This window comes from Amphimedon queenslandica, unplaced genomic scaffold (assembly GCF_000090795.2).
Source record: "Amphimedon queenslandica unplaced genomic scaffold, v1.1 AMPQUscaffold_13344, whole genome shotgun sequence".
In the NCBI taxonomy this organism is placed as follows: domain Eukaryota; kingdom Metazoa; phylum Porifera; class Demospongiae; order Haplosclerida; family Niphatidae; genus Amphimedon; species Amphimedon queenslandica.
The window spans coordinates 144,374-161,471 of NW_003546420.1; the positions used below are offsets into that span (position 1 = coordinate 144,374).

Consider the following 17,098-nt stretch of genomic DNA (forward strand, 5'->3'; position numbering starts at 1 on the left):
CTCTATCAATATTTTATGTAAACATGTGTTCAATAGGTTGGCAACAAGAGGACAATTGTCTCGTCTGACCTTCAAAGAATAATCATAATTAATATTGCCACTCCCTCCCTCTCTCTCTCTCTCTCTTACTGTTTCTAATCCTTTGCAGTCCATTTTGTCATAATTCTCAGGAGTAGAGAAACACAAACCAGCGTAACGCTTCTTATTAATTAATAAATAAGGATAATAAACCTATTAATAATAATAATAATAATAATAATAATAATAAATATGTACAGTGTACATGAAGTCTCTACTTCTACCCCCAATTTTTATTACATTTTCTGATACATATTGATGTCCTTATGCTGTGTAGAAAGTTTGAACTGATTCCGACTTCAATTTTTCAAGTTACGACCATTTTAAGAAAATGTCAAAATTCTGAAAAAATCCCTGTACTATAGCCCATGGTTTTTTCCAAAAAATGGCTCCCCCAATTTTTAATACATTTTCTGATACATATTGATGTCCTTATGCTGTGTAGAAAGTTTGAACTGATTCCGACTTCAATTTTTCAAGTTACGGCCATTTTAAGAAAACGGCAAAATTCTGAAAAAATGGTTTTTTCCAAAAAATGGCTCCGAAATCACCCCCAATTATTATTAAATTTTCTGATACATATTGATGCCCTTATGCTGTGTAGAAAGTTTGAAGTGATTCCGACTTCAATTTTTCAAGTTACGGCCATTTTAAGAAAACAGCAAAATTCTGAAAAAATCCCTGTACTATTATAGCCCATGGTTTTTTCCAAAAAATGGCTCTGAAATCACCCCCAATTTTTATTACATTTTCTGATACATATTGATGTCCTTATGCTGTGTAGAAAGTTTGAACTGATTCCGACTTCAATTTTTCAAGTTACGACCATTTTAAGAAAATGTCAAAATTCTGAAAAAATCCCTGTACTATAGCCCATGGTTTTTTCCAAAAAATGGCTCTGAAATCACACCAAATTTTTATTACATTTTCTGATACATATTGATGTCCTTATGCTGTGTAGAAAGTTTGAGCCGATTCTGATTTCAATTTTTCAAGTTACGGCCATTTTAAGAAAACGGCAAAATTCTGAAAAAATCCCTGTACTATAGCCCATGGTTTTTTCCAAAAAATGGCTCCGAAATCACCCCCAATTATTATTAAATTTTCTGATACATATTGATGCCCTTATGCTGTGTAGAAAGTTTGAAGTGATTCCGACTTCAATTTTTCAAGTTACGGCCATTTATAAAGAAGCACCAAAATTCTGAATGTGCATGCACTTAAGTTTGAGTGCTGATATTGTTGTTGTATTTATTATTATATTCTATCCATACAGCACTGGTGGTTCTCCGCAGCAGTTTCTTGTTAAAGTCCCTATCATGTTGCACAAGTTTTCAGAGAAGGTCACTATGGATAGTCCGACCTTCTTTTCACGTTGGAAGCAGCTGGCAAAGTAAGCGAAGAAACATCAATTCATTAACTCTCTTCCTCCTCCTCCTTTAGTCCTGCCCAAGAAAGTCAAAAAATATTCACTACCACACAACCAATGGACAAAGAAACAGCCTCTACCAAAGTAACTAAATTGATTATTATTCATCCTCTCACTCCCTCTCTCTCTCTCTCTCTCTCTCTCACTCTCTCTCTCTCTCACTCTCTCTCTCTCTCTCTCTCTCTCTCTCACTCTCTCTCTCTCTCTCTCTCTCTCTCTCTCTCTCTCTCTCTCTCTCTCACTCTCTCTCTCTCCCTCCAGCTGACTGGATTTGGTTTCTCAGTGCTAGAAGGAATTGATCCTAATCCTGATAATTTTGTGAGTGCCTGTATTGTGAAGACGAAGAAGGTTTTGGTTGGTTGCTTGCTGCGTCTTGAGCCAAACCATCAGACAAAAGTATGACATCATCATTAGACACACCCACAAATTAAGGAGCAATTATATTTTGTGAATTAATTTAAATCTTTCTCTAGCAATATCGCCTGACCTTGAGGACCAGTCATGAGTCGGTGTCAAAGAATTTCAATGAATTGATTTCTGAGCTATTCTAGGACGATATTATTATTTATAAACTGCTTCCATTATTAAAACACATTCTCCCTCTCTCTCTCTCAGTCTCTAATCTCCTCCTCTCTCTTGCAGTTATTAATATTAATTAACTGTTAGGTTGCCACACCCATTTAATTATTATTATTATTATTAGTTTCTTATAGATTTGCTTCTTGTCCTATTAAAAACATTGCTGAACTATTATTATTATTATTATTATTATTATTATTATTATTTCTTATTATTATTAATATAATACATAAATGAATGCAATGACAATACGACACAAGAGAGGGACAATGGGTGTGGTTTATACTGATCTTGATAATGGCTTCCCACTGATCACTTGTTTAATTTCTTCTAAATCTAAAGTCTCGTATTTCAATAGACCTTCCGCTAGTCTTTTGTGTTCTGTAGCATGAGTCTTTAGCAGCTGGTAAGCTCTGTCATGACTCTCCTGATAGTAATGATTATAATCATGTCCCTCCCTCCCTCTCTCTCTCTCTTCCTCACTTTTAACAATCTTTTAATTTCATCTTCAATTATCTTTTGTGTTGTTGAGCTAACCTTGTCCTTATTTTGATGAAACACTGGACCAACCTAACAAAATAATAATAAATAATAATAATAAATAATAATGTACAGTGTAAGAGGGAACTGAGCCTTTAAATAAACATTTTTTACAAAATAGATACAACACAAGGATAAATAGTAGGTTGTACAGGGACTTTGGCCAAATTTTGGAGCAACTTTAAAAATTCATAAAAAATCCAAACTTGATCGGAATCAGCTCAAACTTTCTACACAACATAAGAACATGTACATGTATATGCATCAGATAAGATTAACACAGTCCAGACATGCTGCAGTTACTTACAGCATCACTCATTGCATATTTAGTAACCATGGCTGTAGCAATATCTGTTGCTTTTTTGAAGTCAGAAGAGGCTCCAGTGGTAACATTCTCTGCTCCATACATTATCTCCTCAGCTACTCTTCCTCCCATAGCAACATCCATACTAGCCAGCAGCTGTTTCTTGGTCCATGACAATTGATCTTTCTCAGGCAGCATAACAACCTGAGGAGGGAGGGGGAGGGGCAGGTTAAATGGAGCAGGTGCTTCTTACCATTCCTAGTGCTGGCCCACGTGGTACAATAGTAGCCTTGTGAATGGGTAGAGCCCCTGCAATTGTCAACTAATTAATCATCATTATTATTAATAGACCAGACCTGGAGTGAACATTGCTACAATGGCGTGTCCCCCTTCATGGTAAGCTGTCTTTTCTTTATTCTCTCGTTCAATGACAGCACTCTTCTTCTCAGGACCTTAACAATGACATCATATGACATCATATGACATCATCACCTCACCCATTAATATTCTATCCTTTGCATATTCCATATCTTCCTCTGTCACTTCAGTCTTTCCATCAGCTGATGCTTTCAGTGCCGCCTGGTTTATCAAGTTAGCTAAATCAGCCCCTGTTCAAGTATATTAATAGTAACATGATCTATTTTTACTAAAACAGAGCTACTTAGCAACTACTATTAATAGACGTTACTATTAATAGACGTTACTATTAATAGACGTTACTATTAATAGATGTTACTATCAATAGATTACCTGAGAAACCAATAGTGCCCCTTGCTAGTTTCTCCATACTGACGTCTAATTAATATTCATAACATTAATTAATTAATTAATCAATGATTATTACCAGGTCCAAGTTTTATCTTTTTAGAGTGGACCATTAGTATATTGTGTCTCGCCTTCACGTCAGGCATGTCAATGTGAATGTGAATGTCAAACCTTCCAGGTCTTACCAGCGCCCTACGGGTACATGTACAGGTCATGTGACTATCATGTGACTCACTTATCCAGTGATTCTGGGAAATTGGTAGCTCCAATGACAACCACACCCTCCAATTCTTTATAACTATATCAACAAACAAACCTTTATTTATTTGTTTGTTTATTATTATTGTTTACCCGTCCAGCTCCACTAGCAGCTGGTTCAGTGTCATTCTGGAGTAAGGATGAATAGCACTCGTTATTCTGGCCCCTCCCACTGCATCCAACTCATCAATGAATACCACACAGGGTTTGCTACGTCTCGCTTGTTCTGAGAAAGAGAGAGGGGGTGGGTAGACTAGATAGGTTTTATTTTTCTTATTATTTACCGAAAAGTTTCCTAATTCTTGCTGCTCCTACTCCAACAAACATTTCATCGAATTCGCTGCCGGATGCAAAGAAGAAAGGAACATCGGCTTCTCCTGCAATAGCTTTAGCCAGTAAAGTCTTACCAGTACCAGGAGGACCAATCAGTAGCATACCTGCAGTACACGTCCATACACCATTTTATAAAGTACATCATGTACGTCTCTCTCTCTCTCACCAGTGGGTAACTTTGCTCCCAGCTTCTTAAACCTGCTCGGGTTCCTAAGGAACTCAACCATCTCTTGAACCTCCGCCTTAGCCTCGTCAATCTGAAGTACATGTACATGTAACAATACAATAATAAAACGCAGAGTGTTCTTACTCCTTGGACGTCATCAAACTTGTACTCTCGGTCGGTCATATCAGGTCGGAAGTCTTTAGTCATTTGTTGAGCTATAAATAAAATGGCTAACGACCACACCCCTGAAGACCACACCTACTTCCTCCTTTCATTTGAGTGAATAAAGCTGACGAGACAAAAGTTGTAATAAGAAATGCCAAAATAATGAACCTGGCAAAGTACCATATCTCTCGTATAATGCCACCACCTATTAAATAATTAATTGATTAATTAATAATTATTAATTACCTTTTGTTGATTGGACGACAACATGAAGTGGACTGTCCTTATGTCCAGTGCCACTACTAGCATCTGAAATAAATAAATAAATAAATAAATAAATAAATAAATAAATAAATAAATATTAAATTGTTTAGCTCACTGTCTGACAGCATTTGTTGTCCAAATGGAAACTTCATATCAAAGTTTTTATAATAATTATCAGAATTAGACTATTTTAATTAATAACACAAAGAGAGAGAGGTTTAAAGTATGCTAGCATTGCTATATCTTACTGTTGTCAAGTTGATGGCCTTCTGATAGATGGATCTCACCTCTTCATTGATGGCATATCGTCCACTCTCAAACCTTCTAATGACATACTCTGGATCAGTCTCACAGACAGCCTAGACCCAATTGATAAATGGACGATTGTATCATTGTATCTACTTACAGCAAGGTAGAGTGCTTGGGCCGTTGGGTTATCAGTCTCAGAATTAGCTCTCGTTTCCAGCTGCATTATTCGAAAATCAGAGACTCTTCTACTACTCCACCTGGTAGTTAACAAGCCGCTGTAGTCTAAATACATGTACATGTACTTATTATAAATTAATCATTAGGTTACTTTTATTTCTGGAACTCCTTGTGAAAGCAGCTGTGGAATAACACCTACGTGTCATACTACCAAATAGTAAATAAGGGTTTCGTAACTTCTTTAAACCTAATAATAATAATAATAATGAATGTATAATTAATGGAGAGGCTAGTATTACCACTAGAATGAATAATGTCAGTCACACGGCAGTCATGTGACCCGATAGGCCACTCTCCTCTCAATTGTGACATCACATCAGTAGTGATGTTCAACTCTTTCAGCAATGGAGTGGTACTAGCCTTTTGAAATAATAAAATTTTAAGATGTAATCCATATTCTTACTCTGTGTGATGTTCCTCCTCCTTTTTCTCTTTCGTACAGTTTCTGTTGCTTAAATAATCTCCCAATGGCGCTGTTCATGCCAAGATGAGCACCATTGAGTACAGAAACTGCTTCAGAGAGAACACTGGCGTTATTAAGCAACTAAAGGAGAGGGAGAGAGGCAGATAAGAGAGGAGAACACGAGATAGTTACTGGAATGTGAAGAGACATCATCTTGTAGAAGAAGAAGAGAGAGAAAGAGAAAGACTTGATTTGTTACACGAGATGGAATAATAAACTGGCCACGCCTACTTAATGTAAGCTCCTCCCATAACTAAAAAGTTTACGGTATTTGCACATTTCCGTATTCTTTCATTCCGGTTTTTGAGGCCACGCCCATCAATCATCTTTTGACTTTTGAAGGTAAACTTTCTTTAACTTTTCTCTTTTCTCTTTTCAGTCTTTTGTTTCAAGGTTAAGGTAAGAAAAAATATCTAGAAATGATCTAAAACTGTTTCCTAACCTCTCATCAAACGTTAGGCAGGACAATATGAGCAGAGCTTTAAGGAAAGCAGTTGAAAACTCGAAGCAAAAGAAAGAGATCCATCTTGCAGATGAAGGGATATCAGCCCTTGAAGACGTACCGGAGCTATGTGAGGAAAGAATAATGATTAGTAGTTGTATGCACACTCTCTCTCTTAGTTTCTGCTCGTCACATTACTAAACTGATATTGAGCCATAATAAGATCACAGGTTAGAATGAATCATTGTTTTAAAATTCTAATTATGTGTTCAATGATCAGAGTTACCTGCGGAAATATCGAACCTAACTGGACTCGAATATCTTAATCTTTTTAATAACCAGCTCGAGGTCAGTGTGGTGAATCACAGTATAATGAATCTCTATAAATAATGTTAGGATTTGCCCAGTACCATAAGCACCCTGCCAAAACTGAGGGAGCTTAACTTAGCGTAAGTACCTAAGTATGCATGTACATTAGTCTGGGGATCTTGTTACAGGTTAAACAGGTTGTGCGAGTTGCCGAGAGGCTTTGGGTCGTTCCCATCTCTTCAGATTCTGGACATGACTTACAACAACTTGTCATCAGCTTCTTTCTCAGCTAACTTTGCTTACCTTGGAGGTGAGGGAGATAGAGGGAGAAGGAGTGGGGCATTTTTGTTTATTATTTATGTCTGTTTGTTTGCGTTAGGGTGTCTAAAAGCTCTCTTTTTGGGCGATAATGATTTAAACAGATTTCCTCCAAATATGGAGAAGTTTATCCTCCTTGAAGTGGTAGGTTCAATTAAACTGACATTCCTCTTATAAGTTCACTCCTCAGTTGATCCTAAGGGATAATGATATCGCTGACGTACCCTCTACCATACACGCTTGTCAGAAGCTGTCCACACTCCAGCTGCAAGGGAATCAAATAAATGTCCTACCGCCAGAAATGGGTACGATTTGAAACATTCTTGTTTGAAGATTATACATGTGTGTATCTTTGACAATCTTCTCTCTCTTTCTCCCTTAGCTCGTTTGAATTTCTTAACGGAGAAGAGTTGTTTTAAAATATACGACAATCCTTTGATTGAAGAGCTACAGAGTCGGTCCACAACTGTCAAACAACTCTTTGATTATGTAAAGACGGAGGAGTACAGACTGTAAGTTGTTTTTGAATAATCTGACTAGTTCCTAAACTCATACATTGACTTGTTTTTGTTTGCTCACTAACTAACTCTAAAATTGTAGTAATGTTGGATTTGATCCAAACTTTCTGCATAGCGTAAGGGCGTCAATGTGTATCAGGAAATACAACGGCTGTATCTTTTTGAGCTAAAAATTATCATAATATTTGACCACAACACTCACTCTCTTTCCTCTAGTATTTATGCTGAGTTCAATGAAGCTGGAAAGTTTACAAAAGTCAAGAGAGACTATCGTTCAGCTAAAAAATGTCGCAATACCAAACGCCATAAAGTGCCTGCTTTATCAGGACCAGGATGGAACTTGTAATTATTCTCTGTATCAGTTTTACTCCCTCTCCCTCTCCCTCCCCCTCTCGTCTTTCATTTTAAAAATCATTATCTCACTTTTAGTTGCAAGTACACGTACCAGCAGTTTAGAATTGTGATGTTGATAATTATTATTATTATGATTAAAAAAGTGTATAAATACACAACATTATTGTCTAATGTCAGCTGTAAACAGAAAATTCAATTATAAATTCCACCTGGAGTGGAGGAGTGGGTTGGAGGGTGGGCACTAGGGCTGTCTTCAAACAAGATGGCAGGTGAAGAAGGAGCCTGTCCTTTTGGTGGCTATGATCTTGTCTTTGTGGAGACACCACCAGCAGAATACGAGTGTCCAATATGTCAACTGATTCTGAGGGATCCTCACATAGTCGACTGCTGCGGCTACAAGTTCTGCAACCAGTGCATCACAAGGATAAGCAACGCCAACAAACCTTGCCCTATGTGTCAGACCAATGGCTTTAGGACAATGCAAGAGAGACAGCTCCAAAGGAAGATAGCAGACCTCGTTATTTGCTGTCCAGAAAAGAAGCAAGGCTGCCCCTGGACCGGGGAGATAAGAGATCTTGAGGCTCACCTGGGCTCTCTCTGTGCTTACATTGTTATCAATTGTCCTCTTGAATGTGGAGTGGAGTTCCAGCGGATTCATTTAGAGAAGCACCAAGAGGATGAGTGTCCTAAACGATCGCCTGAATTAAAACTACTGAGCCTAACTCGAAAGTTTGAGGAGCGACTTTCAATCGTCGAAACTAAATGCAGCGAACAGGAAGAGAAGATAAAACAGCTTGTTGGACTGGAGGAAAAGTGTAAGGAGCAAGCGGAGATGATACTCAGTCTAAAAGAAGAGCTCACGAGTGTTAAATGTGAAAAAGAGTTGCAAGACATTACTTTGAAGCAGCTGCAAGAGTCTGTAAAAGAAGCTTCTTCAGTTCAAGAGTCGGCCCTCACAGGATCCCTAAAAGACGTGGAACATGAGCTGATAAAGAGGTGTCTTTCTTTACCTGTACGTGTAACCACGACACATTCATCCTGGGTCAGTCCTTCGTTCTACTCACACCCAAAAGGTTATGTCCTTCAATTGGTTGTCAATCTTAGAAAGTTCACTTCAGCCCTGGATAGCCTAGCTCATAGTATTTTCTCTTCTGGTCGTAATCCGGAGAAAGGACCAGTCAAAATGTCTCTTAATGTCCTCCCACAGCGAGACTATGATTCCCTAGAATGGCCTGTCTATGTCTCTGTTGACTTGTTCTTATTGTCAACTACCGACAGCAGTGCTGACCGTAAGATATTCACACTAACAAAATATAAAGATTTGAGTTTGCAGGAAGACCCACGAGAGTCTTCTGATGAGAGTAATGAAGAGGTTATCGGTTATGCCAGACATGTTTACTGCTGTCGTATTGTCATTCTTAATATTCGCTGTAGCCCTGAGTCCCCTCCTCTTGAAGAAGACACCAAAGCTGCCCTGGATAGTTCACAGTCTTAACTAAAACTAGCATTGATGTTTGAATGTGTGGACTTGAGTATTCATTTTTAAATAAACATTTTGAAATAGTTTATTATGCATGAAAACAATAATAATCCAAACCGGATGTGAGGTCACAGAAGAACCGGATGTGAATGGACCGCCCACGCATAAGCTAAAGGTACAAAAAGAGTTCCTGTAACCATAGATACATCCCATGCTTGGACTCTGTCTGGCAGCTGATGATGGGGAAAGGTGTTTCTGGCAAAAAAGAGACTGCTTCTGCTTCAAAACTACAATCAAATAAATCAAAGAACTTAGCAGCTGGAGTTCAGACAGTTCCACGATCAGCCTCCGAGAAGCAGTCAAGACCTACTCCTCATAGCTGTGAGAAACCAACAGCTGCAGCAAACAGCAGCAACAAGGTAGGTAATAAAAACTACACTGCAGTACATTATTTGATATTATTTCTATAGCAGCAATACTGCCAGAGGATTAGCAGGACTAATTCTGACAGACAAGTAGTGATGAGGCGACATGAAGCTGCCAGGTATCAATATGATGAAGATGACAATGACACCGTACAGTCAAGGATACTACTCCTGCTTGTGCTGATGGTCATCATGGCTTACTGGATCGGATTCCTTTACTTTAAAACATCACAATTTGACTCAAGGAACAAGATGCTCATCTCTGCCATACAAGAGTGCAGGATTGAGTTTAAGGAATCAAAAATGGAGCATAAGGAACAACTTGAGCTGGCTGTTAAGGAAAGAGAAGAGGATCGTATTGAAATACAAAGATTGAAGGAACAAATGACTTTGCTTGAATCTGAACACAATGGCTTACTACATCAATGGAGACTGGCAGACAAAGAGAAAGAGAGCAAAGTCAATGAACTACAAAATGTGCTAAGTGAATGCAGCTCAAACTCAACAGCATTCATGAATCAACTCCAAGAAACTTCACAACTGAACTCAATACTGACAAGAGATACGGAGACTTTGCAAGAATCTCTCAAAGAGCTGAAGCTATCGGAAGAGAATTTAAAGGATTCACTTCAGTGTCAAGAGTATGAAATTGGAAATGCAACGCTTGATCGAGAAGTACTGGAAATGAAACTATATGACAGAATGAAGGATGACTATATTCGTGAAGAAGAAATAAATTATCTGAAAGTCAAATTGGATGATTTATACGATGAAATGGAGGAAATGTCAGAGGAACAAGAAGCTAAACTTGAAGAGAAGAATGCAAAACTTGCTCACCTTATTTCCGAGATAAAGAGTGAAAATGACAGATTTCTTCTAATGGATAAAGCAATAAAAAAGCAAGACACAACAATCCAGCTCTTGAAATACCAAATACATGAAGAGAAGTCAAAAAATACTAAACTGCAAGCATCTCTTAACAAAATGAGTGCACTAACTGTCTCTGAAGGTAAGATAAACATGGAGACAAAGGTGGACAAACCTGACAAAAAGCTTAAGAATTGAATGACGTGAAACTGTTTATTGAAATTTAAAAGATACTTCATTATAGTGTAACTTTTATATAGATTTTAATCTTATTATTCGTTTCTGAGTAATACTTTTATAATTTCTGCGGCATGAACTTGGCAATTTTTATTCTCAGTTAGTTTCTTTAAATATTTCATTACATCTTCATCTGAAATAGAAAAAATAATGATAAAACATCAAAAGTTGTAATAACTTCTTACCTGATGAAAGCAATTTCTTTAATATTTTCGATTCCTCTGGGAAATTTATAAGAATAAAGTGAGAGAAAGAGAGAGTAGCTACTACTCCTTCAGAATCATCACTACTAGCATGAGAATTATAACTTCTACTGAAGTAATGGACAACGTGATGATACAACTTCTCTCCATTTGTAACTATATCATGATAATAAGTAAGAGAAAGGATTGAATAGGAATCACTCACTTAATGAAGCTATTCCATTCTCAGTGGTTGTATATGACTGTAATATGCACATTAATCTTGATGTGATATCAGTATTGTTTTTACATTCATCAAGAGCTTCACAGATACCATTCATCAATTCACTAGAGCTGGACCATTTTGATAATAAATCTGTCTCAATATCAAAGATAGTGTCCAAAATTGTTGCAGCATTTCTTAACAAATCACCTTTAAAATGACTTAGAGCAAGTAATGGTATCATCATCTATACTTACAATTTGTAGAACTTGAAAATATGAAGGATATGTCATTAAGAAATGTGTCAGAGGTAGAAATAGCTTTAGTCCAATGAAACTGTGTATCTACACATGTCAAGCATGTGATTATCAGCCTGCATGGAACAAAAGAATTAATTATTATCAGTTTGTTATAACAAATACCTTGACAACTCTAGTAGCACATTGGAGTCAGAATGAGCCAAAAGTGACAAGCAAATATTTCTGAAATAAAAGAAACAAGTGTATTTTTACAAAATTTAATAAAAAAGTAGTACACTGGGTCTCATTATAGTCAGGTATCATTCAGATCTCTACAATGTAGCAGTGTAACACTAACTACAAAGCAGTAGAATGAATTGAGTGGTTAGCTCATTGACTATAGCCTCTTCATTGAAACAGTAGCACACAGGCCCTTGATGGGATTCATGTTTATATAGGCTGGTCAAATAACATGTTCAGTCTCTCATGGGTTCATGTGGTAATGTGCTATGAATTACATTATATCAGGTATTATGAAGTCTTTGGCTCTGTCATCAGTTTTGCAAGCTATATTGTTACAAATTCCTAAGCAAATCTCCTACAAGACATATTATAGAAAATAATATCCTCTTTGGATAACATTCACATCATCTTACTCACTGTTAGTCTGTCATACTTTGATCTCATGATACAACCAACCAACAACTGAACTGAATCATGCTCTTGCATAAATGATACAATCTCCTAACATTAAAATGAAATCCTTATAAAGTCCAGATGGTAAATTAAAACTTACAGTGTTAACGGTCAGATCCCAGAGCAAGCACAGCTCATTCTCAGTTGTCTCTTCTAGCTCATAGTTTCTCTCATCTTCTTCTGATGGAGTCTCTTCTGCAGCTCTTACTAGCTTCACTAATAAAGAGAGAACCCAGGACCTGCTGAAGACTGTTCCTTCAATAGCATCATCATTCTCTTCTTTTTCTGAGGTATTGTCTCCTGGACCTGTAGCCATTTACTACACCATATTAGCCACACCTGTATAGACTACTTCCTGCCTTATAAATGGCTCTGCTTTCTCTCTCTCGTTTCATTTCACAGTCAATTTCATCTCATCTGGCTCCGTTGGGAAGATATTTGAGTACAGGAAATCACCAGAGGATCTCTTCCATTGATGTTAATGTGCCAAATAGAGGACAATTCAATGTACTAAAAGGAGGAAGTGGTGTCCATTCACTGATATATATTCCAGGTGCCCTAGGCACTGCTAGTACTGATTATCAGTACCAGCTGGAGTATTTCTCCAGACCTGATTCTAGTTTCAATATCGTAGCCTTTGATCCGTTAGGTTACGGACGTAACAGATCACAAAGAAGACAGTTTAAAACAGAACCAATACACTTCCTTCAGCAAGACGGCATTGATGCTTATCACATCATGCAAGCAGTAGAGCCAGGAAAACCATTTTCAGTTCTAGGGTGGAGTGATGGTGGAGTAGCTGCTTTGTTTCTGTCAGCTCTATATCCATCTTTAGTCAATAAATTAGTCGTTTGGGGAGCGAATGCATTCTTGACGAAACAAGATATTGAAATGTTTGAGAAGACAAGAGACATTAAGAAATGGAGCCCTGGAATGAGGGACTCTCTTCAAGCCATATATGGAAGTGATCTACCTCAACTTTGGTCTGACTGGCTGGACAGCATGATACACATATTTAATAAACACAATGGCGACCTTTGCATGAAGGAGCTAGTCAAAATAAAAGCACCTACACTTATTCTCCATGGAGACAAGGATCCATTGGTACCAGAAGTGCATCCAGTCTATCTTAATGATGCAATCAGTGATACCAGAGTCCATGTATTCCCTAATGGTAAACATAATATTCATATCAAATATTCACAGGAATTTAATAAAATTGTTGAGGAATTTTTGTTACAAAAATAATACGATAAAATTTTAAATAAAAAAAACTTTATAAAAACATATATTTAACCAAGTATGGACGCAGAAGATATACATAATAAAAGAAATTTGTTTATTCTCTCATGGTTCAACTTGTAACGAGACAGCATGACACACACCATCATCAATCCATGGTGCCTCCATTATGAGGTGTCTCACTTTAGCATTGCTTGAATAATCAGTCAAATAGCTTAAAGTGTTCACTTGATATTGCTCAAAAAGGGTCAGCATTGCATCTCTAAGAGGGTGATCAGTAGATTCATCTTTTTCATTTACTACTTCTTTGCTGGCTGAGTCAGTAGTGCATTCCTCATTGCTGTCCAGTAAGAGCTGCCTTGCTACAGCAGAGAGCCTGCAGATGGTTGATTCATCAAAGTCATACAGTGGTGAGTGTAGATGAACTGGACAAGAACTGAATAGAGTACCAGAAGTATCGGAATGAAGGCAGACCTCAACTCTAGGAGGGGGGGAAGAGGAGGGAGGATGAATAGGTAGTGTTACTCTTCTCTTCTGAGGTCTGGAGGGTAGAGTGGTGAAAGGAGACGTGAGAGAGAGAGTTGAAGAGGATAAAGATGACAAGCAATCTTCTTCAGTTTCGCTGTCATCAAAATGCTGCTCAAGAACAGGCAAACAATAATTATCACGATCTTCTTCTTCATCTTCTGCCACAACTGCCTCCTCACTTTGTTTTTTCTTAACTTCAGACTTTCTCTCAGGACTAGCTTGACTCATGCTGCTATCCAGTCCTATGGCACTGTCAGCTTTTATTGAGCTATCGCTATCAGAAGCACTGGTAATGGCCCCCTTGACTTGAAGGAACTCTTGACTTGGAGGAGATATTGATAACAAGAGAGGGTGAGTTACTGTGGTCGTCTTGTAGTTCACTTGGAGCATATCGCACAGACTTCTTGACATAACCTCAGTAGAATGAAGCAGAGTGGAGTCATCATCATTTACTGGTGAAGTAGGCATTGACACAGAACACACTGATGCCCTGTGACTCCATTTATTCCTCTTTGTTTCTTTAGAAAAAGACTCGGACCTCATTCTCAATGACTTGTAGTCCTTCCAGTGAACAATGTTAGTCAGCAGCCAGCCAAGGTAAGGGACGCACTGGACACGATTCTGGAGATTAATCTCCATTTCTCTTTGAACCTCATCGCTGTCAATAATGGCAGACAATCTCTGATACTTCCTACAACAATTAAAAATTCCAATAATTAAAACAGTCTGAATGATATCAAACAAACAAGTTCAAATGTTGCCAATGACGCAACGACCGCCAAACTAATATAAAGATGATGACGTCTTGTGTGCCACTATATGTTCATGTTCAATGAATCGTGTAAGAGTTCATGCACGCCATTAGCTACCATCGCTCCCATCAGTCTAACTCTCACTTAAGCATTAGCTATTAGGTCTGCATCCTTTTCAGGATTATTGTACTAAAGCAATTTGCTAAACTTTTACCCCCTCCAAAATGCTTAGCTGCTCTTTTATCTCACTTACTTTCTTTTTTTGGACGGCACATGGTTCCAAGACCTCTTCAATCTAAACACGGCTTGACTCTGAAGCCCTGACAGTATTGCTTTCATTGAGTTGTAGTTGTGAAGTTTATAACATCTTCCGGCCAACTAAAGTAATATTAGAAACAATTCGTAAATTAATGAACATCAATGGTTGCTATGTGGATAGCGTTTACTACCAATTAGAGTAATTGTCTGCCCACACTTCTCTATAACAAATCCCAACACTAATTATTAACTCTTAATCAAGACACGCTGTCTCTATCACTCATTACCAACTACTACAAATTACTACTCACTCAATTTCACTTCTCTTCCTCTCTCTCTCCTCCCTCTCCCTTTCTCTCTCTCTCTCCCTCTTCCTCTCTCTCTCTCTCTCTTCCTATACTTACAGTGATGTATTTGCTGATCACTTTCCCCCTGGTCTGTAGACATCTTTCATGAACAACTTCAGTACAGACAATACAAGCAATCCGATTGAATGCTTGTATCATTGCCAGTACATTGGGCGAGGTAGATTGCTGTAAAAGAATATTAAAACACATTTAATAAAACATTATTAAAAAGTGTGACAGAGATCAGACAGGAGAATGGCCCTTTGAAAGTTGTTTGATAAAAGTGTAACCAGGCAACAAACAAACAAACAGAAGAATGTCACATAAGCACTAATAACACCAACAGGGACATTATACCTCTTTTATCCATCATATGCCATTTATCCATCATATGCCATTTATTTGATATGTAACAATATACATTCCATGCATTGCCAAATTCACTTGAGTAATTGCTACACTGTTATTTTTATTATCATCATTATTACTATTATTGTACCTTTGATTTCTTATTCATCCAAGCATTGTCTATCAGTTCAGATATTGAGATTTTGCGAAACATCTCAGAATCTATAAGTGATAATTCTTCGGCCAATATCTGTGGATCTTGAAGATATAGTTTTGAACAATTTGGCCGACTAAAGAGATCAGTTTTGCTCCTCTCTCCACTGTCCACCTGCTCCAATCCACTGGTCACTGAATGAATCCTCTTCCTTTGAAAGACTTTAAAGAGATTGCTGGACCCTGGGGACTTAGGCTGTGATACATACACAGTTTGACTCTTTCTGACATATTTATTTGGTAGAGAGCGAGGCAGACTAGCAGTAGAGACTTCGCTATGGAATGAATGTCCTCTTTTAAAAACATCTTTCTTGTTTGGTTTAGGTGAAGTATGGGCTGACAGTGAAGTGTTGGCATTCATGAGCTTTGCTGATAGAGCACGCGTAAATTTGTGAGCTTTGGGCGAGAAACTCATCAGTTTTGTTTTTTTAAGTGAAGAATTTCGAGAGGACGGAGACGACTTGACAACTTTATCGTTTTCCTTTAGATGAGACGGAGAAAATGGAACTATTTCTTCATTTTGGTCTTCATCTTCGGGTGGGGCGCTTGACGAACGATGAAAAGAAAACCTCTTTATGTCTCTCGGACGGAATGCCTCTCTCCTTCTGAGTGGTGAGGATTTGATTCGGTTCTTTGATGGCATGAACTGGGCGGTTTCTTTAGAAGAGAAAGTTTCTCCATGCCATTCTCTGGAGGGTCTTTGAATTCTAACAGTAGGAGGAGTAGGTTTGTCAGGAATAAGGATAGGCAGTCTAACGGGAAGGGAAGAAACTGTGTCTACTTGTGATAGAGATGATATTCTCTGTAGCCATTCTTCATGATTGTCATCCTTGTTCATCTTATAATTAAAAAGGACATTGTCGCCTTCTTGTACAGTCAGCGTTAGCTTTCCTTCTCTCTCTTCCTTAGTCAGGCTGTCTTTTCTAAGCGAGTGAGTCCTAACATGTCTGAGCTGCCCGCCTTCATTCTTTGCCACCACCAGTTCACTATCAGTTAGATACAGCTTCACTACATCACTGGAATCAGTCTCTGCCTTGATCTCTGTGAACTCTTCTGCTAGCACACGCTGCGGCGAGACCAGCTCTGTCTCTTGCGGTCGCTGCGGGTTGGACTCTCTGTCCTTCGCCTGTCCCCCTTTCTTTTTGAACTTTTTCTTTTCCTCGGGCATCATTGGGAGAGGAGAAGAGAGGCTACTGGCTGTTAGACTACACATGAACACCTTTTGAACTGCTGATAAGAAACGGACCTCCTGATCTCCTTAGGAGTTTAACAACTCATTTCCTGTCCCTG

General features: G+C 38.1%; 8 protein-coding genes across 8 annotated transcripts in view; 5 read left to right on the top strand and 3 right to left on the bottom strand.

The window, feature by feature from the left end:
* The window catches only part of LOC100640247 (AP-2 complex subunit alpha-1-like), a 4,095-nt gene extending 1,956 nt beyond the window's left edge, over nucleotides 1–2,139 (top strand). The window contains exons 11-14 of the mRNA XM_019998006.1: nucleotides 1,304–1,471; nucleotides 1,522–1,591; nucleotides 1,769–1,903; nucleotides 1,981–2,139. Of these exons, the coding sequence (XP_019853565.1) occupies nucleotides 1,304–1,471; nucleotides 1,522–1,591; nucleotides 1,769–1,903; nucleotides 1,981–2,058 (451 nt within the window). The 3' untranslated portion in view covers nucleotides 2,059–2,139. The remainder of the gene's footprint in view (nucleotides 1–1,303; nucleotides 1,472–1,521; nucleotides 1,592–1,768; nucleotides 1,904–1,980) is intronic.
* A 71-nt stretch (nucleotides 2,140–2,210) lies between these two features.
* LOC100640372 (ATP-dependent zinc metalloprotease YME1L1-like) lies at nucleotides 2,211–6,055 on the bottom strand. Its single transcript, XM_019998008.1, has 22 exons — nucleotides 5,963–6,055; nucleotides 5,771–5,911; nucleotides 5,607–5,727; nucleotides 5,459–5,554; nucleotides 5,288–5,412; nucleotides 5,130–5,240; nucleotides 4,997–5,066; nucleotides 4,864–4,926; nucleotides 4,715–4,822; nucleotides 4,597–4,667; nucleotides 4,453–4,543; nucleotides 4,238–4,390; nucleotides 4,047–4,179; nucleotides 3,931–3,993; nucleotides 3,775–3,887; nucleotides 3,681–3,725; nucleotides 3,428–3,538; nucleotides 3,287–3,382; nucleotides 3,184–3,239; nucleotides 2,934–3,134; nucleotides 2,570–2,656; nucleotides 2,211–2,513 (listed from the first exon to the last, which is right to left on the bottom strand). The coding sequence occupies exons 1-22, from the start codon at nucleotides 5,981–5,983 to the stop codon at nucleotides 2,367–2,369; spliced, it is 2,223 nt and encodes a 740-aa protein (XP_019853567.1). The 5' UTR covers nucleotides 5,984–6,055; the 3' UTR covers nucleotides 2,211–2,366.
* A 74-nt stretch (nucleotides 6,056–6,129) lies between these two features.
* On the top strand, nucleotides 6,130–7,957 carry LOC100637466 (ras suppressor protein 1-like). Its single transcript, XM_011406439.2, has 10 exons — nucleotides 6,130–6,229; nucleotides 6,290–6,402; nucleotides 6,452–6,502; nucleotides 6,553–6,620; nucleotides 6,669–6,721; nucleotides 6,770–6,891; nucleotides 6,961–7,043; nucleotides 7,090–7,204; nucleotides 7,282–7,411; nucleotides 7,634–7,957. The coding sequence occupies exons 2-10, from the start codon at nucleotides 6,300–6,302 to the stop codon at nucleotides 7,761–7,763; spliced, it is 855 nt and encodes a 284-aa protein (XP_011404741.1). The 5' UTR covers nucleotides 6,130–6,229; nucleotides 6,290–6,299; the 3' UTR covers nucleotides 7,764–7,957.
* Nucleotides 7,958–8,033: 76 nt separating this feature from the next.
* Nucleotides 8,034–9,266, top strand: LOC105313209 (E3 ubiquitin-protein ligase NRDP1-like). Its single transcript, XM_011406440.1, has one exon. It carries the CDS (start codon nucleotides 8,034–8,036, stop codon nucleotides 9,264–9,266), a length of 1,233 nt encoding a protein of 410 aa, XP_011404742.1.
* A 179-nt stretch (nucleotides 9,267–9,445) lies between these two features.
* LOC109582932 (protein Spindly-like) lies at nucleotides 9,446–10,833 on the top strand. Its single transcript, XM_019998010.1, has 2 exons — nucleotides 9,446–9,670; nucleotides 9,722–10,833. The coding sequence occupies exons 1-2, from the start codon at nucleotides 9,488–9,490 to the stop codon at nucleotides 10,739–10,741; spliced, it is 1,203 nt and encodes a 400-aa protein (XP_019853569.1). The 5' UTR covers nucleotides 9,446–9,487; the 3' UTR covers nucleotides 10,742–10,833.
* On the bottom strand, nucleotides 10,743–12,462 carry LOC105313210 (protein saal1-like). Its single transcript, XM_011406441.2, has 8 exons — nucleotides 12,221–12,462; nucleotides 12,085–12,168; nucleotides 11,943–12,022; nucleotides 11,608–11,667; nucleotides 11,443–11,558; nucleotides 11,189–11,395; nucleotides 10,966–11,139; nucleotides 10,743–10,913 (listed from the first exon to the last, which is right to left on the bottom strand). The coding sequence occupies exons 1-8, from the start codon at nucleotides 12,434–12,436 to the stop codon at nucleotides 10,816–10,818; spliced, it is 1,035 nt and encodes a 344-aa protein (XP_011404743.1). The 5' UTR covers nucleotides 12,437–12,462; the 3' UTR covers nucleotides 10,743–10,815.
* Nucleotides 12,463–12,479: 17 nt separating this feature from the next.
* LOC100640499 (valacyclovir hydrolase-like) lies at nucleotides 12,480–13,394 on the top strand. Its single transcript, XM_003387485.3, has one exon. It carries the CDS (start codon nucleotides 12,487–12,489, stop codon nucleotides 13,366–13,368), a length of 882 nt encoding a protein of 293 aa, XP_003387533.3. The 5' UTR covers nucleotides 12,480–12,486; the 3' UTR covers nucleotides 13,369–13,394.
* LOC105313211 (ras guanine nucleotide exchange factor Q-like) lies at nucleotides 13,340–17,046 on the bottom strand. The gene is made up of 4 exons (XM_011406442.2): nucleotides 15,747–17,046; nucleotides 15,305–15,433; nucleotides 14,896–15,020; nucleotides 13,340–14,581 (listed from the first exon to the last, which is right to left on the bottom strand). Exons 1-4 carry the CDS (start codon nucleotides 17,019–17,021, stop codon nucleotides 13,468–13,470), a joined length of 2,643 nt encoding a protein of 880 aa, XP_011404744.2. The 5' UTR covers nucleotides 17,022–17,046; the 3' UTR covers nucleotides 13,340–13,467.
* Between the last annotated feature and the right edge of the window lie 52 nt (nucleotides 17,047–17,098).